The 23,142-nt window shown below is 39.4% G+C and overlaps 2 protein-coding genes across 3 annotated transcripts; one reads left to right on the top strand and one right to left on the bottom strand.

Annotated features, from left to right (window-relative positions):
- Positions 1–758: 758 nt before the first annotated feature.
- Positions 759–15,224, bottom strand: LOC145396511 (V-type proton ATPase catalytic subunit A-like). Its single transcript, XM_080269879.1, has 10 exons — positions 15,143–15,224; positions 14,115–14,208; positions 11,690–11,802; positions 8,924–9,154; positions 8,261–8,455; positions 7,145–7,381; positions 5,990–6,421; positions 5,339–5,475; positions 4,926–5,190; positions 759–4,029 (listed from the first exon to the last, which is right to left on the bottom strand). The coding sequence occupies exons 1-10, from the start codon at positions 15,143–15,145 to the stop codon at positions 3,868–3,870; spliced, it is 1,869 nt and encodes a 622-aa protein (XP_080126005.1). The 5' UTR covers positions 15,146–15,224; the 3' UTR covers positions 759–3,867.
- Positions 15,225–15,924: 700 nt separating this feature from the next.
- san (Probable N-acetyltransferase san) lies at positions 15,925–22,717 on the top strand. Of its 2 annotated transcripts, XM_080269811.1 has the most exons (4): positions 15,925–16,003; positions 19,034–19,170; positions 20,340–20,526; positions 22,207–22,717. In XM_080269811.1, the coding sequence occupies exons 1-4, from the start codon at positions 15,996–15,998 to the stop codon at positions 22,346–22,348; spliced, it is 474 nt and encodes a 157-aa protein (XP_080125937.1). In that variant the 5' UTR covers positions 15,925–15,995; the 3' UTR covers positions 22,349–22,717. The 2 variants fall into 2 exon arrangements, with proteins under 2 accessions (XP_080125937.1, XP_080125936.1); XM_080269810.1 differs by lacking the exon at positions 15,925–16,003 and having other exon boundaries at positions 19,002–19,170.
- The last annotated feature ends 425 nt before the right edge of the window (positions 22,718–23,142 follow it).

Genomic DNA, 23,142 nt, shown 5'->3' with positions numbered 1-23,142 from the left:
AACTATGGCCCCATCCACACGAGCGGGCAGTGCCTGATGGGCAAACATTGATATCAAATCACATTCCAATTTATACATTTAGAAGGTGGCTGGCAGGCACAAGTGTAGATAACGTCATAAGCAAGGAAACCACTGGCAAACTATCTATAACACCCTTACCCATTGTTGAGGCAATGCTTGCTGTGTGGATAACAAAACAAGTGTGACCGGTAGTGAACAATGGCCTCCAGAAACTGTTTGATCTGGTAACACTGCCAAAGAAGTGAGGGATATACGCTCAGTGGGCAGTGCCTGTCAGGCATTGTCCACTCGTGTGGACAGAGCCTAAGGATGAGGTGGAGAGATTGGATGATGATGTATTTGAAAGATGGGAGAGGGGAGTGAGAGTTCAGGGGGGTAGACTGATAAAGGAGCACAGGGAAAAGATGGAAGCTAATCATTTGTGGTCATTCCCTTCCAGTGTTATGGCATCTGACTATATAAAGACTGACAGTCAGTTTTAAAGTGTCCATAATGGCACTAGGTAAAACTGATACCGTAGGACTGTAACAACGAGTTTTAATTACCCTCCGTAAACCTTTCACATTCAAATGTGTTTGAGGCCATAACAACAATGATCCCTTCATCATAAAGGGATCTTTCATATGCTGAATGATGCTGCTTAATGACACCAACATAATAATAATATACCCTCTATATTGAAAAGATTAATGTTAGCAGTATAATGGTGTAGAGGTATGCCATGTCAAATGATCCACGTGTTGTGTAAGTACAGTTTATTTACCATGACATAGTTCAACTGCATTACATTAGGTAAATGTTTGGCAGTTGCTTGTTTACTTCATGTCTTTAAAACCTGCTGGTCAGTCCATTTTACGAAATATAATTACTTTCTCTAGTTGTTCCATACTGGCAAATATGTGTCAACTCAATATTATATCATATTAGATGACTCATTCAATTTCAGGTCATTATTTTGTTCTACAGTTATGTGTATCTTCTTTTTCTGCATGACATAATAAAGTACGATAACAATATTCTTGAAGTGGCCAATACCGCCATAAAATTAAAACTTTTAACTTTATACAAAGGCAAACAAAGTAAGTTTGTTCCCATTAATATTCTTTGGGTAATATTTTACAAGTTGTCACAACAGTATTTTGTCAGTTTTGTTCCTTTCTTTAGCTATATTTCATCACATTCATCTTCTCTTCCATGGCATTTCTCTCAAATTTAAAAAAAAAATTAAGGACAAGGTGGGGGCAGATGCCAAGAAGCACTTAGCTGCAATGCTCATCTCCATAACTTACACCCTTAGTCTGTTGTAGGTTATTCATTTCTATCATGGGATAAAGGTCACTCCTTTATATATGTTACCACAGTTACCACCCCTAGGTGTTGTCTTAGGTGCTCATTTTACCCACCAACCCACAAAGGATTGATGCACACCAGAAGAACAGAGTCAGCTGCTTGCTTACAGATTCCAACCCTGGTGCTATCAGGCTAGTAACTTCATAGCCAGCAGAGCTAGCCATTTGGTCACTGCAATGGCTGGTTCTGGGTGCTGACTGGTTTGGTTTGTTCCATTTTAATGAATCACAGCTCAGCCTTTTGCATCTGGTGCACTCACAGATGAATTTTGAACATCAGGTCCAAAATATGCCCAGGTTTGATCCAAAGGATATGGCTTTTCATTATTAAGTTACATTGGTTAGGGTTGGTTTTATTATTATGATTGTATTATTATTAATTTTTTCACTTTTAAATTAGAGAGATGCCTAAGAAATTTGCAATAACATTAACTGTCCCATATATGGTTTACAAGTGAAATGCCATGGCAGAAACTTGTAAATGATGAAATATACAGAAGAGAACAAACTTGACAAAATCAAGTTATGGCAACTCATAAAGTTTTACCATTCTTTGTACACAACCACCACAATGTACACAAGACTCTCTATACAGCCTGGAATGTAATGTCACCTTAGAAACACATACAGGTTCTTGTGCGCAGACATGGAATATCAGTGAGTATCTTATCTGGCACTTTTATCTACTTCACTTGTACAACATTTAAAGATTAACAGGAAATATCCACTCCCAGTAGGTCACTTTCGCACTTGCAATGGCTATGAAATCAACACATCTAAAATATTAACCCACAACACCAGGGAACGTCTTTTTCATTCTGTTCTTGATATCCCCGGATAATATATTCACCTCTGAAGGGAGTTTTCAAATGAGAGATGTTAGCCATAGCCTTCACTGACCCCTAAATAAAAAGAGATGATTTCCTAAACTAAATAAAATAATTTGGATGTAACAAGAATACAACACTAAAATACAGCATTTCATTTAAGGGCTTAACTCCTTCACTACCATGATGTACTGTATTCCATTTTAATCTGGCCACTACAAGATTGTTTTATTCCACTTACGAGCCGTTAGTGTGACGGGGCTATTGATGGCTATATCTACGTTCTCCGGTTCACATCTCTCTCCTAAAGTGAATGAACATTTCTGGGGATGGCAAGAATAAAATATAAATTACGTCTTTAGTCTGAAGCAGTTACCATGAAATATTCTCTCCCAGTACCGCACTCTCTCTCATGGTAACTACAAAATCAATACATATATCTACAGTTAAAAACAAAACCTACCATAACAACTTCATACAACTGTACAAAAGAAATGTGTACTTTTCCTACCATATAAATACTAAAAGAAAATGTACAGAAGGCCCACACTATCCCACCAAGGGTACATACAACAAACACCTGATAGCTGCTTACAATACTGACGCAGCACAGTGGTAAGATGTATAGTGGGATGACTCAGCTTATGTGGGAATATACTTAATGGACTTTCAATCACTATCTGATAAAAGGTATGTGAAAATATCTAACACTTTCAATCATGCTCTAACAAATGATATGTGAGAAAATAATCCTAACACTTTCAGTCACACTCTAACTTAAGGCGATTCGCTCTTAACACTTTCAACTACACTCTGACAAATAATTAGGAGTATAATACTAGAACTTCCAACCTCAAACTGAAAGAGGATGTATGAAACATCAGCTGTAATGTAACGTAACAAATAAAATGTATGAACCTGTTGTGGCACTACTCTTGAACTCCATCGATTTTAAGCATGCCGAATGCTGTAAGATGGGGAAATTAAAACAAATTCTGGGGTATGTGGGTCACCATTAAGTTAAAGTCAATTCTTCTAAAACTGAAATGATAAAACATGATACCTGCTCTTTTAGGCAGACCAACAGTGAAGAAATCTAAGTCAGGAAGATAAGGCATTACAATAATTAACAATTACACAGCCTAATGGCCATCAACCTCACAAATACATCATGCTGCAAGTCAAGGAAATTATTAAGAGCATTCAGATTCCACTGCATAACCTGAGCCATTTCAATATACAATGAGGACAACACTAAAGATACCTTCCTCTTCTCCTACTTATTTCATTCTAGGCAGTCAGAACTCTTTAGTGATCACACAACAAGCCGATTGTGAGAGGAATTTGAGTTACTTTATACACCTGTCAATATGAGAGTACTCACCAAATTTGTAGGGGATGAAATCAGCAGGAGAAAAATAAGACTTTCATCTGTATCTAAGCAGCATAGAAGGCTTTGTAGCACCTCTTCTGGTAATTTATTTAGCACAGACATCTTAACATTCTATTGTATGCTATTTACAGTATATCATCTTAATATCAACAAGGTTTGCAGAGATAGCATATAACAGAACACTGAGGTGCTGTATGTACAATAAATCAGTAAGACGTGTTGTAAAATCTCCAGTGCCACTTAGAACACAACAGTTAGTGCTGATATCATTCACTTTTTAATCCTCAAGATTTCTAAATGCCTGCTGGATATTTTCATAGATCTCATCAAAGTCCTTCTTCACCTTGGCCTCTCCCTCCTTAAAGGTGTCCTTGAATTTCATGGAAGACAGCTCATACAAAATCTGGCCCATTGAATCTCGGATGATTTGCCATGTGACCTGTTAGTCAGACAAAATGTTATTAGAAAATGGCAGAACTACTGGGATAAAGTTTGTAATGGGACAGCTGACAAGAGTGCCCCTTTCCTTTTTAAATGTCAGTCACCAAAACAGTTCTCATTATGGCTTTGTAGCCATGTACAGAAAACGCTATACAGTGTATGATGGAGACTAGAATTTTGCAGGCTTAAATACCATGTGATATGGGATATTTCATTTTACATATTGTTGACGACCTTTAGTATGAATTTCTTATTTCAGGATCCGATCTACCCTACAATGGCAGGCGAAACGGGGAAGACAGTGATGTGATTTTACCCACCAAAATGCTATTTACAGCCAGATGCCCTAACTCCTCCAGGCTGGACCTGGGTATGGTAACTTTTTTAATGGTTTGGGGGGGGGGGAGTGGGTTGCCATCCTCAACTACTGCCACCAATCAGTCACTGACTTTCACTTTCTTTTCTCATAAGATATTCATGCAATTTTACAATGTCAGATACCAAGTGAATGCTATTTTTCTGCTTCATGATGTCGCTAAGTTGAGTCCACTGTCATTTGTGGGAGAAGTCTAAGCAAGCTGAATGAACATAACTTTTGATATTTTGACAGCAGACCCAAACCATAACCTTCAATCACTTGCCTACTCACTTGTGTTCCCAGAACTGATGACACCTGACAATCGAGCCCAAGTAAGTCTATGATGTCAAGGAAACTGTTGGGAAGGGTTAATCCTAGATAACGTGGCCACAAACAAATCATTTGTAAGTCACCTTGTCCCACTAGCTATTAAGCAAGGCTCCTTCAACTAATATCACCCTCACTCATATGCTTCACCATCCCATCCCTCCACCTCATCCGACCCAAATGCACTGAATGCAAAATGTCCCACTAACCTTGTTGTCACTCTGCGCAGTGCGGTTGACAATCTGGCGAGACATGTCGTAGAATGCAATGATATTCCTCATCATGCCAACAGTCTTGTAGAATGGACAGAAGCGATCATACGGTGTGTACGAGTTCTGCTGAAGGAAATCATCCTTGATGATTCTGGCCACCTCAAGTGTGATCTTATCAGTGTCTGAAAGTGATGCCTTTCCAACCAGCTGCACAATTTCAGCCAGGTCATCTTCCTCCTGCAAGATCTCCTTCACCTTTGTCCTGCAATGAAGATACTGTACATTAAGCCTTCATTTTAACCCACCTTTCATTACACTGCAATTTGATATGAAGACTTTGATAAATTATTAAAAAATTGTCTCTGCAACCTTCAGTGGTACCTGTACAGCTGATGTGCCAGTTTACTTACCTGTAAGTGACAAATTCAGGATAGTGGGAATCATAATACTCCTCCAAGGCACGAAGGTACTTGGAGTACGACTGAAGCCAGTTGACGGAGGGGAAGTGTTTACGCTGAGCCAACTTCTTGTCCAACCCCCAGAACACCTGTATAAGTTTGGTTTGTTAAGACACTACGTAAAACAGATATTTATGTACTGGTACTGGGGGGAAAAAAAAAAAAAAAAAAAAACTAATATCTTGCACACTTAAACCTTATGAAAACACAAGAAAACAATCTTGAGTTGAAGAAAGTCTAGAGAAACAAAACAGGGTATTCTCAAAAGAAATTTTTTGATGCTAGGTAAAGTTGAGCTTTCTGTAAAGTGATTCTCCATGAAAAGTTTACATTCAGTACATGCATATACAGTATGATACAAATGCCATGCCTCCTGGGTTGGCCATAGTACAATTGATGATTTTTATCGACTGGTAGCTAACTAGCTAACCAAGTGCCAAAACTAGAAAATTATTTTCAAAAAAAAAAAAAAAAAAAAAAAAAAAAAAAAAAAAAAACTAAGCTGTGCACTTTGATTTGTAAAACCAATAATCTCACCTTGGACTTTAACTCAGTTTATTTATGGCTAAGTTTCCTACGCCACTGTGCAGGTTGTTAACATACCTGTACAATACCCAGGGTGGCAGAGGTGACAGGGTCAGAGAAATCACCACCAGGTGGAGAGACAGCCCCTACGATGGTGACGGAGCCCTCACGTTCGGGGTTACCCAGACATTTGACTCGGCCAGCACGTTCGTAAAAGGAGGCCAGACGAGCGCCCAGGTAGGCAGGGTAACCAGAATCGGCAGGCATCTCAGCCAGACGGCCAGAGATCTCACGAAGGGCCTCGGCCCAGCGGGAGGTAGAGTCGGCCATCATGGAAACATGCAGGCCCATGTCCCTGAAGTACTCTGACAAGGTAATGCCGGTGTAGATGGATGCCTCTCGGGCAGCCACAGGCATGTTGGATGTGTTGGCCACCAGGGATGTTCTCTTCATAATAGACTCCTTTACTCCATTCACCTCCAGTTCAAGCTCAGGGAAATCCCTCAGTACCTGAAATATGCACCCAACTACATTACCATTTGATGAAGCACCAATATCTGTATCAGTCCATATGAAGTATACAGTACCATAGAACCAGATTTCCTCAGAAGACATTAGGGATGAAAGCCAGATGTGACCCCTTCCCAAACTGGCAAAAGTGCAAATGAGGATCTTCTCAGTAGACATTAGGAGTGATAGCCAAAGTGCCCCTTTCCCAAACTGGCAAAAGTGCAAATGAGGAAGAAATGTCTGTATGAAGAGTGATCCATATGGATGCTGAAGTGCTGTAATGGCTATGTTTGTATTAGAGTTTGTATATGCCATCAGTGGAGTATGCAGCATATATATATTTCCTAAGGTGCAAATGACTTCAGATTTTACTGTTTTGTAATGACATACCTTCTGTCACAAAAATATGCTAGTACAGTACAATCTAACTATAATACCAAGTATACAGTATAACAATACTATAACCTTTCATATTCATTACACAAATTACAGCTCCAATATACTTACCACATGCACTTCTCATTTAAAACACACATTTCTATATTCAATCCTCAGTAAATTAAAGTAACTCTGCCTACTAAAAAATGCTAACTCTGATTTCCATTTCCAACTGTACTGGCTAAAGCTATAAAACAATGTGATATTTTGGAATTTGTACCTTGCTAATAATGACTGCATGTACTGTAGAGTATGGTATATCAATTACAGAAAATAGATGCTCACCTCGGCCATCTCATTGCCTCTCTCTCCACACCCTACATAGATGATTACGTTAGAATTGGAATACTTTGAGAGTGCCTGAGAGATACAAGTCTTGCCACAGCCAAAAGCTCCTGGAATGGCAGTGGTTCCACCCTGAACACATGGGAATAGTGCATCCAACACCCTCTGGCCAGTCAGTAGTGGGTGGTTGGCATGCAGCTTCTCACTAACTGGTCTGGGCTGTCTGACTGGCCACACCTGTAAACACAAGAGAACACAACATCAGTCAATCAATCAATTGACACCATGCTTCCTCTTTGAGGTTTCCCCATACTTAGTACACCTGATGTTTCCTACTGATTGGGAGCCAAACCAAGTGCTAAAAACCAGTTATTCACTTCCTGTTAGCGGCTGGAAATTATTGGGAAGCACCTGCAACACAACAAGAACTCACTGTATAAGAAAATTTGACAATGAATTTCATTTACAACTTTCTGGAACATAAAAAATCTGTTTATCATCATGATCCTGACATCTGTTTTCCACCCATGACTGGGTTAATGAAAGGTTACCTACTATAGTCTCAACCAAGCGAGGGAGGCAGGGAAAAAGGAACAGACAAACAGATGAATGGAGAGGCAGTATGGTGCATGAATGTGTACAAAACCAATTATATGCCAAGAAATGCACACACAAACACCAACACAATTTCAGAACACCATATCACACAATGGTTCAATATTACAAAAATGTAACTCTTTTCTAACAAATACATCTTATTCACACTGTGGATCATCACTATACAAATAAGATTTACCGGCATATCATTTAAGAATATTCTTTGAAATAATACTATTGTGGCAATATTAATAAATCCAGTATGGACTCAAATTATTTAGGTGCTTCTGAAGTTGTGACCCATAGCTCATTTAAACAAACCTGATGAATTGTAGGCTCTAAGTTACCCTTCTTCAGCAGCCCACCATCCTCCTTTCAGGGGATGGGAAAGGGGCTGAAGAACATTTGTATAACTATTGTACTACCTGGTTATATCAGTGACCGCATGAAGGCATCCCTCTCTAGCACTGACACAATTTAGGGATGAATTTTGATGAGAAAGCAAAAACCTGTAATTACCTGCATCATGGAATACTTGTGCTTCTCCCCATCAAACTCCACCTCCAGCACAGTCTCGTCAACACTGTAGTTGCCAGGTGGAGCCAGGTATGTGACTGTGCCTCGGGCTTTGGGTGGCAGGATGATTCTGTGATTGATGATGGAGTTCTCCGGCACCATACCAAACAGGTCACCACCAGTAATATGGCTGCCAACCTGAAAGTATAATGAATTATTTAAGCTTCAGCATAAAAGTGAATTACTGATATATGGCTCCCTTTTCTGGAAGCAAACATACCACTTGAAGCTTCACTTAAGGTGGTAGGTTCTATGAACACTGTAGTATAAAGTAGGGAATTATTACATTAAACTACTACTGGGAGAAACAATTTATAAAGGGTTTCCTGCAATGGATTACTATCGCCTGCAAAATGAGAAATTCCTCATAAAACTGGTAAAAACTAAGAATGAAATTGCCAAGACATAAAGTACCATGAATAAATGAAAAAACAGATGTCACCAAACTAAGATGATTAGCAGAAGTTGTTGAACTGATTTAGTATTAGTGGCATTCCATAGGCTGAATGAATATAACAAAACTGATGTCATCAAAGTATACTGAACAGGTTTAAAAAACGAAAAATGCTAACAAAGTTTCCACAATGAATGACTATCAAGAGGCACCTTAACATTTCGTTCTGGCTGGAAGTCCCATGTCTTGTTACGTGAGAGGGCCGGTGTGGAGATACCCTTGGGGATGTAGATGGACTGGGTGATGTCCGAGATTTCCTGCAGGGGGCGCTGGATCCCGTCGTAGATGTTGCCCATGATGCCTGGACCAAGCTCAACGGACAGAGGCTTTCCTGTCTTCATCACAGGGTCACCCACGGTTACACCTGACGTGTCCTCGTATACCTGTGGACAGAGTTGGGTATCAACATTGTAAATTACTACTCCACACCTATTTATTGCTATCAAAACTAGCTATTGTACTCCATCTGACTATATGCCACTTAAAAATAAAATGGGAAGGATCCAATTTTTTTTTTTTCTTAATGTGTCTGACTGGGCATAGGCTTCACAGCCCATTACTGTGGCCCAGTAGTCCTCCAACATCCATGTGGCTCCACATGTCACTCTATAAGGTAAAAGATAAGGTGAGGCCACTTAGCCATGGTGCTTATCTCCACAGCTTAGGCCTTTGGGCCTGTGGTAGGCTAGTTACTCACAATCCTGAGATATGTCACTGCAATATCCAGGCTACCAAGTACCTCTCTTAAGTGTTACCCTGGGTACTCCCTTTACCTATCAGCCCACAGAGGGTGGATGGACACCTTTGTCAAGTGGTGCCACCTGCCCATACAAGGATCTGGACCCTGGTGCTACTAAGATTGCAATGCTAACCAACTGGCCACTGCAGTGTTGGAGTTGGATAACATACTGGTAATATTAAGGGAAACCAGAAAACGTTTAAAGGGGGTGCAGGCTATGATGGGTTTTCCTAATCTGGTTATTAACCCGTTAACTGTGCATGGCGGTTTTTTGGAGGTGTCCGTGGTGCGCAGACATAGGGGTAAAAATGAAATTTCCCAAAGGCCAAATTTTGTCTCAGGAATTGAGAGAACACATACCAAAGTATATAGTAATGAAATATTAGCTTAATTCTTTCCTCTCCCTTCTGCCTGTGGGTGACTCTACACTCAGTGACAAGCCAAATAGTTTCCTGTATGGTACACCAGGAAACCATTTACTACGCTGGGTGGTAACCATATAACCAAATTTTGGCGCCTGGTGGTTTAGTGGGTAATTATTGTGCTCCAGTCAGATTGAACCAGTGAAGGTTTATATCCACGGGGTGATTGGGGTTTATTGCTCATGTAATGCCACTCAGGGATGAGTGAGGCTGGTCACTCTCATCTTAAATGTCAGGACCAACTGCTTAGCCCCGGGCTTCTACGTTCCTCATGGGGAAATGTAGGGTTGGATGATGATGGATGGATGGATTTACCTTGGTAAAGCCATGGATGAACATCGAAGTGTCTGATTCCCTATTGGAATGTATGGTTTTCATTTTCTTTTTCGGTTTCGGTTTTGAAGGCTCAAACCTGCTTGCATGGGTTGGCCTTGGTCACCATGGCACTATACTGAATTCGAAATTCACCTGTGCAGCCAGGGCTGTATTGAGCAGTCGCACTCGGAACAGCCTAGGCTGTATAGAGCTAATGAGTTAAGATACACAATGAGCATCAGCATCACCATTCCATAACCTAACCCTACAGCACTAAACAACTGGCTGGGTTATAAGACAAATGTACGAAGAAAAGCAAAAAGAATTAAGGAAATGAAATTGTGTTTATTCTGTACAATGAGGATGTTTGGCATGACTAAGGGTTGCTTATCCAGTCACTTTGAAGATTTTGAATTGCCTGTTCTCAGCAATTTATATTGCATACCTTTATTTTTTTCCCTCTTGTTCATACATGAAGCACACTGTACTGATACTAAAAACATGAAATAACTATCTATCTATCTACTTCCTAATGCCAGATGCCTTAATCCCTCAAAGGGTGGCCAAAAACAAATTGCCTCCATGATGCCCTATCCCCTGCCATTTCACTGCCCTCCCCCCAGCTCACACACCCCTCTCTCATATAGCTCTCCACTTCATTCCTGCATCTTATTCTTGGCCTCTCCCCCCTCCACCTTACTCACAAACACTCTCCTCGTTAGTTAGTCTCACACAGTCAAACCACCTCAATGTATTTCTCCTAACACTTTCTATCACATCCACATTCACATCGCAATTCTCCCTTACTTCCTCATATGTCAGTCTGTCTCTCCATGTAAAAATACATACTCCTCTTAAATAACTCATTTCAACTGCTCTCACTCTTGACTTGTGTCCTCCCAGTAAGGTCCACACTTCACTTCCATACATTAGAGTGGATATCACAATACTATTATGCAGTGACTTTTTTACTTCCATGCTCAATTCCATATTTCTTAACTCTGCTTCCAAAGAACCAGCAGCTTTCCTTCCTTGTTGTACCCTTTCTAGCACTTCATCCTCCAAGCTTCCATCCTTACTCACATTACCCAAGTACTTAAATGCACTTGCATTTTAACAGCATAAAAGAAAGCATTAAGGTGAGATTTTCATAACACATTGCTAAGTAAAATGTGATATGAAGTTTCAAATGACACTAAGTACCTTAGTTTCTACCCGGGTATAGGCTAAACAGGACAACAGCATCTGCAAACCCAGGCACGTTTGGATAAGAAGCAATCAGACTGCAGGACTATATTGCTGCAGTCCACCATCCCTGGTTTGGGAGGTAGTGGGGAGTTGAAGAACGTCTGTACCTCTGGGCAGGTTTCTGTCCAGGTGTATCAGCGTCACTACAGAGGGTATTCCCCTTCAGTTCTGAGGTGGTATGATGTATAACTGACCTGAATGGTGGCCATCTCCCCCTCCAGCCTGATAATCTCCCCCACCAGCTCCTGGTGACCCACACGCACCAACTCGTACATGGCTGATCCACTCATGTTCTTAGCTGTCACCACTGCAACAATACACATCATTCATATACCCTTTTTGCTTTAACCTGGTATAAAACTGACATATTTACATCTTCACAGTTGAATTATAACAACACAGTAATAATGCAACATGATGCTAGTCACAAAGCAATGCTCAAATTCTATGGGAGAAATTTACCCGGTACATGTTCTTTGTTGTCACTACTGTAACACCACAGCATTATTGCATGGATTTATTATTGTAGTTCTGACACTTATCAAGATAATGCCAAAATTCTTATAAAGAAATTTATGTTACAATCTTAACACTGACACCTTACATACTAATGTATCTATTTATCTATGGCCTCACACCATAATCCCATTAGGAGTGGCCATTTGTCTTTGACATGGTGTACTGATGTTCTAAATATAATATACAGTACTACTGTATTAACCTTAATTGCTTTAGGCCCCTGACTGCAAAGTTCCTAGATAATATGTATGCCATCTTCCCCATTAATTAAACTTCAAACAATCGTTATTCATTTAACACACAGTGTGTTTAATGCATTTGCGCCCAGTATCCTCAATATAGGATGGAACTGGGCATTTTCAAAATCTAATAAATAAGGGAACTATGGGGTATGGATCTACGAGCTTTGCGACTATGAGCCAATAGGTAAGGGGGCAGTTCGATTAGTGCCCTTCCAGCAAAATCCATCGCACGGGAACTGGAAGCTAGTGGGTTTAAGACACAGGCTCTACTCACACTGAGGCAACACATACAGTACACTGTATATATCATTCGTGAAAACATTAGATAGTGCAAAAAAATTTTATTTACTGATTTTGTTTCTTTTAATCCCCAGAATTTGACTATGTAAGCCACACCATTTGTGATATCTGTCTATTACCAAGTTCTTGCATAATCAAACACTATCATCATTACAAGGAACCATAATTTTTTACCTTACTTTATTCTGCAATATTAACCCTTCATATGTCATGTGGGGTCAGACGGACCCCAACACATTTTTAAAATAAAGCCATTCAGCCACTTACGGTACTGTTTTAGGGATCTGTTGAACCATGACATTGTTTGTCTTGGGTGAGTGAATAAGCATACAACATTTCAGTGGAAAGACTCTTATGGTTCAGGAGTCAGGAGGGCATAAACTTCATTGGGGATCATCCAGTACCCCACCTAGCATTCTGAATACTGCCCCTCCCCCCCAAAAAAAAAAAAAAAAAAAAAAAAAAAATTATTATTGACCATGCCACTGAATACTGAGATGTTCTACAGTCAGAGGAGGAGAATCGTAGAAGAGCCTCCCATTTCTGATGCTGCTAATGACACCTGAAGTGATTTACCTGACGTTAAAGTCATTCAGGGGTTTTCTGAATATAAATACAGTATGTCAATCTTGTTTATGTTTACTTGATTTGTAAACCATTCAGGGGTTTGCTGAATATAAATGCCAAACCTGTTTACGTTCTAGACATAGATTCCACCAAATTTTTCACATCATTTTATTTTCATGATACTTTATTTTTTCTATGGTACCGGTAGCTATGATAACTGATACCGGTAATACATTTATTTTATTTTGTTAAGAGCATGCTGAATGAATAAGAATGATGTAACAGAAAAACATATACCACATTATTCATTACATGTGCAAACCTTTAAATATTTTGAAGAAAATCATAAAACTATTACTTTTGTAAAAAAAACAAAAACACAAGAATAAAAAACTAATGGGACACATGGTGGCTTGGCTACACATGCCATGTCCTGGCCTACATATGTACAAAGTTTAACATTTGTAACTTTGTGCATAAGGCAGAAATCCAAAAATTAAGTTGGGGCCATTCATGACCCCACATGGTATTGCAAAGTTACGTTTTTTTCACCCGGAGTACGAAGGGTTAAGGACCTGGTAAACTATGTACCATACAGTATAATGCCTTGCCTTACATGAGTACAATACAATACAGTACAACATATATGTAACCACCCCTTACAGGATTTACGCATCTGGCAACAGACTGATAATAGATAGATAGATGTAGCATTATACCTCAGAGGGGTGGGAAGGAGAGAATGGGCTGGGGATGGGTGGGAAGGGAGAGAAATGGCTGGGGATGACAAGGAATGGCTATGGGTGAGGGAGGAGTCTGGGATGAAGAGGAAGGATTGGAGATTGATGAGTATGGCAATGCTAGATTGGAGAGGCTTGGGAAGGGATAGGGACAATAAGGGTTGAGCGGGAGACGATGGTTGTAAAAGCATGGGAACGGATAGGAACAGCAAAGGTTGGGGAAGAGGAGGGGAGGCCTCTGTAATACCCACCTGGGCCAGACACACCCCACACATGACCCAGGCTGCTCTCAGATGTTGCATCTGCTATCTTGGGCAGTTTATATGCCCTGTCCATTCCACCAGCCTGAAAAATACAGAAAGACTTGAAAAATCAACTCATGACTAATGTACCATACATAAGGCAAAGGACAGTAAGGTACATAAAAGTACTTAATACAGGGTTGGCAAAAAAACCCGTATTTTTTATCTTTCCAAACCCAACCCACAAGAGTTTTTTGGAATAATAAATGGGTAAAACCCAAGATTTTTACAAACCTTAAGATTTTTATACAGTAAATATTTTTATTTATTTTAAACAATATACTGTACAAAATATATGTGACACTGCTCATCTGGCTGCACATCAAGCACATCCCAAGTACATGTTCTCTGGAAACGAGGCATTTATACACGAAATTAAAGTCAAATCAATCATACAAAAGGGAAAAACCTTGTTTCATCAACAAAACATGTATTTTCCTGAAAGTCAATATCTCATGCAACTTGTAAAAACAACACAAATTTTCCCCAAATCTCACACATCACATTTGATAGGCATGCCATATCCTGTGGGTTAAACCTGTACTGACTTATAAGCGATAGAACATAGTGATGTTAATCATTAATGCCCTTCAAAAAACACCATATTATTACAAAAGAAAGTAACCATATTACTACTAATCACATTAATGGAAAATGCATCAATTTATCTTCTTCCAATGTTGAAACTGCCATGAATGGGAAGGTCTGACAGTCTGACTTTATTTAGTGGTCAGCATTGAATACATTACATAAACTAAACTGAAATGGTTACTCTTCTTTATTTGAAACCATAGAGTCTCATATAAACTGCTATTATAGGTAAATACATGGCTTCAACTGTAGCCCAAGGTACCATCCTCTGATCCTACTGGGCTTGCGCGATTATACATGTCTGATTTCTTCCTCAAAATGACACTTAGATTTGTTTAGAGTACAAAAACTATTGCATTTCAGTAAGTTTCAAGTGGATACATTACCATTTTGAGTGTTGTATGGGCTGTTTCCTTTGATTTGCTACAAAATCTATATAACAGCTACCACTCTTCGATTTTGCCGAACAGCTGTCTTGTGATGTGAGCTCGATTGTCTGGCTGATGTATACAAAGATCTAATTTCTGAATCTAATAACTTTACAATACGATACTAAACAACTAAGCTTAAAATTAAATATTGTAGACTATACATAGAAATCACTCTATAAAAATAAGTATTTTCTTGGTATATAACTTATTTGATGTCATTAACTTTGCCCTGACGTCACTCTATCACATGATGGCGGATGGGTGTGATCTATATAAACATTTGGTGACTTAACATGGACTGAGATCACGATGAATTTTGAGGCAAGCGGATTGCCATCTTACCCTTCTCAGTTTAAGTTAAAGACAAATTTTTGTCAATAATAGTTCACACTAGAAGTCTTAATTATTTGAAGAAACTAATTTACAAAATATGACCATATAAATGGTTAATTGTGTTACTAATGTATTCATAATATACTGAAATAAAATATTTTTCTGGCAGATATATGGGTTCAAATTGTGCATAGTTGTTGCTCCATCTTCGACATTGGTATGATAAAGTAAGCTGGTTAGTTTGTGAATAGATAATTTGACCTGCTGTGACAGCCACTAGCTTGGATAAATCTTAAAAATGGAAAGGTTAATGTAACTGGTCAAATATTTTATAATTTCTAGACGTTGCTAAGGACGCCAAGGTGTCGCTAAGGAGAGTGACGTCACTATTTGAGCTAACCATCATGGCTGCGCCCTGTGTTGTTCACTGAAGTGGTGTCATCTCTTCCTATATATTCCGCTCTCGTTCTCCAACATGAGGAAGTAAGATGTTATAACACATCGTGTAGTAATACAGATGCACGATTTGATCATTTACAGGAATTTGATGGTTAATTGTTCCCCTTCGTGGCAATATAGCAGTGCTCAAACAAGCAGTACTGATGTCCGGGAACTGGCTTTGACGGAAGTTAATGTATTGATGCTAATTTAAATTTGACAGATACTTGTTATATGAATATCTTACACTCAAACTACAAATACATTTTAAAACATTCTCAGCTTCAGTGTTGCCCGGGTAAATCGTGTCTGGGTGTACCATGCTGCTTAGACTTTAATGTCACTTTGGTTTGCATTTGGATCTTCAACCTGCCCTGTTTTGTTGGATTTTCGTTGTGGAAATTATGTGACTGTAAAGAAGAAAGACCGTTTTAGGGTTTGAGACCCGAGTTGCAGTTTTGAATTTGTTTTCTTAGTGCAGGCATTAGGATAACATTTTCTTTTTTAGTTATTTTACCATTTATCTAAAGGCTGCTTCACACGAACCAAGTTGCAGCCATTTTTTGCTGGTATTTGTCCCTAGGCAGAAATTGCAGCTTTTTTTTTTTTTGCTGGGATGGAGAGACCGACGTTTTTTTTTTTTTTTTTTTTTTTTTTTTTTGCCAGAATCAGGAGACAGAGGCCAGACCAGTTAAAATGGAAGTGCTGAACAGGGCAAAGCTCTGGCAACGAGGACGAATATGATATCTTGTGTGTTTATACCGCTTCTATTACTAATAAGACTACTCGCACCTTTGCATTCATTTCAGCTTGGGTGGATCTGAAATGAGTATGAAAGTATGATTATTTAAGTGTGAGAAAAAGATATACACAAGGAATATTATACATGATTTTATGCTTGAGAAAAGGTATGCATCTGGCCCCTGAAGTTACCGGAAAGCTGAGTGACAGTAAAGGCCTGTTCACACGAGCTAAATTGCGGCTGTGATGGCACATCTTAAAGTAGGCAGAGTGCAAGAGCAAGAGCTGCACACCTGGTATGGGTACAGTGGTCCATCTTTGTTTGTAGACACTGTTGCCTTGTTCCTGCCTCTGCAGTCCCCATACGTGTGAACACCTCTCCAGGAGAATTGCTGAATTGGCATATTTTCCCCACAAATCAGCAAAAAAAAACGGCCATGGTTTAGCTTATGTGAACCAGCCTTTAGGATCTTTTTGAGGTTTCCTTCCTATGCCTTCACCATTCCCCATGGTGGATCATATCAGATGTAGCTTACTAGTTTCTGCCTCTTCAGATATTGTAACATCATGGTAAATTTTTGCTTTCAAGCCATACGGGATTCTGCCATAGTGTATAGTTGTTCCCATGGTTTTGGATGTCTTGGGCAGTCATGTCTGCTGTAAATGATAGTTTTTGAGATACACCCCTTCCCTCAATCAGTGGTGAGAAATCTACAGTATTAGGATTCGGGGATTTGGGCAGGGAAAAACGTAGGAATATTGGAAATTTTCATCAGAACTGAAGCTGGAAATTGTGGTTATCTTGAATTGGACATAAGACTACTTCTTAAATATTAAAAGAAATTATTTTCTGCCAGAATTTTGTAAAGGTGTACAGAAATGCATTTTCTAGTATGAAGGGAAACATCACCAAACAAGGAAAATACGATTAGGTTACAGTAAACTCACAGTTATCTGACGTAATTCAACCAAGCCCAATGCCGTTTAAAGTAAAATGTCAGATATTGCATAGTACCCCCCGTTGGCTCAATATTCGGTGTCAAGCCGGATATTGCATTATTATCCATCTCAAACCTCTCTCCTAAAAACTTTCCCATGAGTAAAAGGTGAAAATTAAGCATAAAATACAATAATGATACAATACAGTAATACAGCGCCAGTTGATACACCTCAGTGCTGGGTATTGCATAGAACCACCGGTTATGTCCAGTTTCAGTGCTGGATATTGCCTTAATAGGGCCGAGCCTGTACCACCGGACATTGCGATGATGGATAATTGAGAGTTTACCTATATATAAGGGATAGGTTGGGTTAGGTTAGGCTGTTTGGTTAGGTCAGCCTATGTAGGTTAAATTAGGTTTAGGTTAGGATAGGACAGCTTGGGTAGAGTACAAAATTTAGGTTAGGTTTGGATAAATTAGGCCTGATAAAGGTAATTTTGTGTCAAAGATTATGTTCTACGATGGCATCTGTCTGTCTTTGGTGCCACTGGGGGATGTAAATTGTGACCGCTTTTTAAACACAATTCACCATGTTAAAAAGAAATAGAAAACAAACAGTGAAAGTGCACTCAGAAAATACTCAAAGAATCCCATAAAGAGATTTGGTAAAGAAAAATTGAAGAAAATCGCAAAGTAGGTGGTCCCATGTCTCCTTGAAGGTTACCAAAATGTATAAAATTGTCACAAATGTGTAGTAATGCTCAGGGATGGTAGCCCTTCCAATCAGCAGAAGGGGTGATCCAGACTCTACCATGGTGTAATTAGTTAGTTTGTCACTCAGGAAATGTGGAGGAGCAGATTCAAGACCCGCTGGTTGTGGCCTAGGATTTTTTCCAGCCCTGCTAAGCAGTTCCCACTCTGTTACAAAATGAAATTAAAAAGCATGGGAAATCTGTAGACTTGTAACTGAATCGAATATATGACACAAGAAACCATAGCAATCAGAGTGATGCTTTTCAAGAGGTGGAAGTATGCAGAAATGAGTGCTGTACGGCAGACTGAAGAGTGTATTGTTTGGGAAGACACGTTACCAAGTGTCTGACAGCAAGATATTTCATGCATTAACCTTTCCATCCCATGACATATTTTCTAGTTACAGTATTCTTATCCCCAGACAGTTCTGATAAACTTTGATTTGGCCTCCCATCGAAGTGTTTTTTCTTGTTTTCTGGACTCTGCTTTACCCTGTCCTTAGGTAGGAGAAAGAGTTCAGGATGATATGATTTATATATATTATTTCTCCTTACTTGTTCTGTGGACCCTGCCTCACCATGTCCATAGGTGGGAAAAAAGAAGTTGCAATGATGATGATAATGGCAGTGTTATGTTTCAGGGGCCGCATTGAGCTGGGTGATGTAACACCCCACAACATCAAGCAACTCAAACTGCTGAATCAAGTGGTGTTCCCAGTCAGCTACAATGATAAGTTTTACAAGGATGTGCTGGAGGCTGGGGAACTAGCCAAGCTGGGTTAGTAATGATTGGTGTCCTTATTCATAGTGGTTAAGGAGGCTCAGTAGCACTTCTTTCATCCCATTTTTTTTTCCCCCCCCCTAAATCTGGTATAGTAACCCTTTTATTTATTTATTATGTTTTAAAGTATACTATATTCTTATTACAGTACATCTAGGCATTTTTACAGCTTTTGAGATACTTTTCAGAGTGGAAGGGTTGCTTAAGGTTTTCATTATCCTCTCCATTGCAAGACATTTCTCCCCTAACCCGAATAAAGTTATCTAAACGTAGCACAAATAAAGTAAATACTGTACATCATACATCATTAGACTGAAGGGGGGCTAGGGAGGCTCCGTAACAGTTTATTTATGTATTTGTATATATATTCTTGTTTGCTGTTTATATTGTAAAGTCTGTGTTGTCATAAAAGATGTAAGTAACAGTCAGAATAAAAAGCAGTTCTGTGCTAAATAAGTCATTAACATAGTCAATAAGCTGACAGATATTAATTTATTTTTGCAGTTACCGCATGATTGTACTGATATGAACATAGGCTTTTCACGCTGAAGGGGTTAGAAATAGACTTCATTAATTCTATCGCCGCAAGACATAACTATCCCCTGAACTGAGCAGAATTGTCTGTGGTATCAAGATTAAATAAAAAAGCTTTGTAAGAATACAACTTTTCAGCCCTAGTTCACAAACAAACATATTATCAAACACCTTTGTATGCTTGTACTGGTCATAATCTCTTTTATGCTTATCACCCACTGGCTTCTTTACGGTACTTCTTTTATGATCTGTTTTATTCTCACTCTTCAAGTTTACTTCTCTCTTTCTCTTCTTCAGATACACTTCTCTGAAGCACCTTCCATGCCCCCTCCCCTCCCCACTTTTTTTTAAGGCTACATTTATATCACTATTAAGCCATGCAGTTGGTCCTGGAGAGGGATGCTTTCTCTTTGTGGCACCATTATAATAGGGCTGCTCTGCTTTCCTGTCATACAAATGTCCTCACCTGCCTTCTTTTTTCCTGAGTGGAGGATGATGAACTGCTGCAGGAGGACAACCTCAACCTGCAGTCCAGTGAGTTCACATTCAGGTGAGCCTGGGGTCGCAACTACTACCGTGCTCTGTTAGGCCAAGCTAAAGTGGACAGAGTATAATTCTTGTTCTTCCCACAGCATACTACAATGATGTAGTGGTTGGTGGTGTGTGCTGCCGTGTGGATGTTCTGGAGGGCCAGCGGCGATTGTACATCATGACGCTGGGCTGTCTGGCACCCTACCGACGCCTTGGCATTGGCACTAAGATGCTTGAGCACGTCCTTAGCTTTGTGGAAAAGGAAGGCAACTTCAACTCCATCTTTCTGTAAGTTTAGGGTACTGTTTCCCATTACTGTAAGTTACAGTGGTGCTGGAGAGGGTTACATTCTTTCATTGGCACTGTCATGAAGCAGCTCCACTGCGTAGTTACTGTATACCTGTACTTGTATGTACTATATGACCCTCGACTTCTTCCCTGTCCCCCAAATGAAGGATAGCAGCCTGGACTCTGGACAGCTTCGGCCTCCAGTCTACCAGATTCACATTCAGATGAGCCTGTGGTCATTACAACAGTAACAACAACCCAGTACAGTATGGGGAAGCATTATTAGAAAAAGAAACTCTGTTAATGAGCAGCAAGGGTCTCCTTTCAATCTTCCACCTCCCTATTTTCCTCTTGTAATATTTACATACTGAGGTTGTGGTACTGATGAGAAACCCACACATGGTGCTGTACACCCTGGGTAGAGTGAAGCAGCTGCAGCCTTCATGCCGGAGCCAAACCTTATTTCCCTACACTTCACCATGGAGAAGAACCCAGGTAAGCCAGCGTTTACCACATGGGGATGCCAGTTCCCTAATTGATGCACATGTATGTACAGGCACTGTACTGTGGGACAACCCCACAAAAGTTGTAGCTTACCTGTGGTTGATGGGTCTCCTTGACTGGACAAATTGGGGTTAAGCAACCTCAACAACAGTGTTGCTGAATAAATTTTATTGTGTACAGTCTCGTGTAGCACTTTCATGTTAGTTATACTGTGTCATGGCGGAAATGACGGAATCACTTTCCAGCAGTGTCTCACACAATCACTTTGCATCATCTCTGCTAAATATGTAATAATTGGGTAACAGGAATCCAGATTAACCCCTCGAGTCACATAATGGAAAACCTGTTAGATAACGGTTTATCATAATGCAGTACAGTATATTGAATTGAGGTACTGTAGCTGTAGTATAAGCAAAATCAGTGGGCATATAAAAAAATAGGTTTAGCAGGAAATTGTAATGATTGTATAAGTGAAAATTGTGATTGTATATCAGAAAAAGATGCTAGAATGTGAAGATTGTATGTGAAGAGTTGCACAATGGTTGGTCATAAAGTAAGGTTGACCTGTATCTTTGAAGTACCTGTACAGTGCTGATGTAATTTTCACTACCTTATGGTAGGAAAGGTTTTACTGCAGTAGACTTTCTCTGTACCAGATCAGTTAGGGGGAAGCCCGATCTGATAAAGCTGATAATCCAGTAAGTCCAATGGGCCTTTCCTGAAGTGTGCTTTCAAGCACGTAATGGAAAATAAATGACTAAAACAGCATATTCTAGTACTGTACTAAAAATTAAAACTATACCCATTATACACTAACTTGACCCATAATTAAGGCTGATTGATCTCATCTTAGATGTCAGGACCAGCTTGCCTAGCCCCAGGCTTCTATGTTCCTCATGGGGCAAAACAGGATTAAATGATGAATGATGAATGAATGTGTGCGATGTTGATTTGAAGATGTTGAAAGTGAGAAGGTATATACATATACTGGGAGATACTGTAGGAATGTCATGGTGGTGATGAAGCATATACAGTATATTACAATATAAGTGTTGAAGCATGTCATCATTTTTATGTATGTGCTGGGTATGTATGCATTTATGTATTTAAAATCAGGCTATGTACACAACCTTTTACTGTCCAGTTTATTTTAAAGTTTTATTTATTCCTTGACAGACATGTGCAAGTAAATAATGATGGGGCGCTAGACTTCTACAAAAAATTTGGGTTCGAGGTAGTGGAGACGAAACAACACTATTACAAGAGGATTGAACCTGCTGATGCTCATGTCCTTCAGAAAACACTGGTCAAGTCCTGAGCATCTGAACATGTCAGTAATCACATCACCATCACTGGGACCTGACAAGCATGATATTTACCCAAGTTAGCCACCAAGAGGCCAGTTCATGTTAAGCCAAGATTATATTGCAACATTTGGATATATCGTGATATCACTGTGCCGTGACATGATGGAATGGAAGAGTTATACCCATATGTAGAATTACCTTTTCCAGATGTGAGTATAATTCATCCATTGTGAATGATGCAAAATCATATGATGTAATGTACAGTAATACCTCATTTAGAACTATTTATTTCTCATGGTCGTGGAATGCATTACTAAAATTTATCATAGACATATTCACACCTTTAATAAATAGGGTGGTATTAAAAAAAAAAGGTAAGAAAGAGAGCGAAAAGTTATAAATTCCCTGAAGAAAATGTAAACCCCTGTCGCACACATTATGCCATGTTTTTCTACACTTACTCAGGCAATGAAAGTTGTTTTTTGTGCCACCCTAAGCCAGTTGGTGCTCCACTTAACATCATGAATCTGGTGACCTATAGTGTACTTTATTTTTTGCTGCTTCCAGATTATGATATTTCTCAAAGGAAAATTCATTGCTTATATCTTAACCCTCCAGTGTGAAAACTCTCTCTTGAGCTGAATAGACTCAGCAGGAGCTAACAAGGTTAAAGCAAGAAGCATTTCACTGAATTGGAGGGGTTAATTCTCTGCAAATTTTGCCTGCAGTTTTATGCATGTAATACTTTTGTCTTCATGTGATTATTTTGTGCATATTACAGTAATTTGATCTTTTAGCCTCTTAA

Source organism: Coenobita brevimanus, chromosome 38 (genome assembly GCF_032717465.1).
Source record: "Coenobita brevimanus isolate Jiangsu-jjx chromosome 38, ASM3271746v2, whole genome shotgun sequence".
Taxonomy (NCBI): domain Eukaryota; kingdom Metazoa; phylum Arthropoda; class Malacostraca; order Decapoda; family Coenobitidae; genus Coenobita; species Coenobita brevimanus.
Note: the sequence above shows the minus strand (reverse complement) of the source record. Positions and strands in the feature narration are given on the sequence as shown.

Excerpts from the sequence above, each read along its gene's own strand:
- LOC145396511 (XM_080269879.1), bottom strand. Across the intron at positions 8,456-8,923 it reads AGCCAGAACGAAATGTTAAG|GTTGGCAGCCATATTACTGG; the intron begins GTGCCTCTTGAT and ends TTATACTTTCAG. Across the intron at positions 5,476-5,989 it reads CCACCCTGGGTATTGTACAG|GTGTTCTGGGGGTTGGACAA; the intron begins GTATGTTAACAA and ends AAACTTATACAG.
- san (XM_080269810.1), top strand. The coding sequence starts at position 19,002 with ATGATGATGATAATGGCAGTGTTATGTTTCAGGGGCCGCATTGAGCTG. Across the intron at positions 19,171-20,339 it reads TGGGGAACTAGCCAAGCTGG|CATACTACAATGATGTAGTG; the intron begins GTTAGTAATGAT and ends TTCTTCCCACAG. Across the intron at positions 20,527-22,206 it reads AACTTCAACTCCATCTTTCT|ACATGTGCAAGTAAATAATG; the intron begins GTAAGTTTAGGG and ends ATTCCTTGACAG.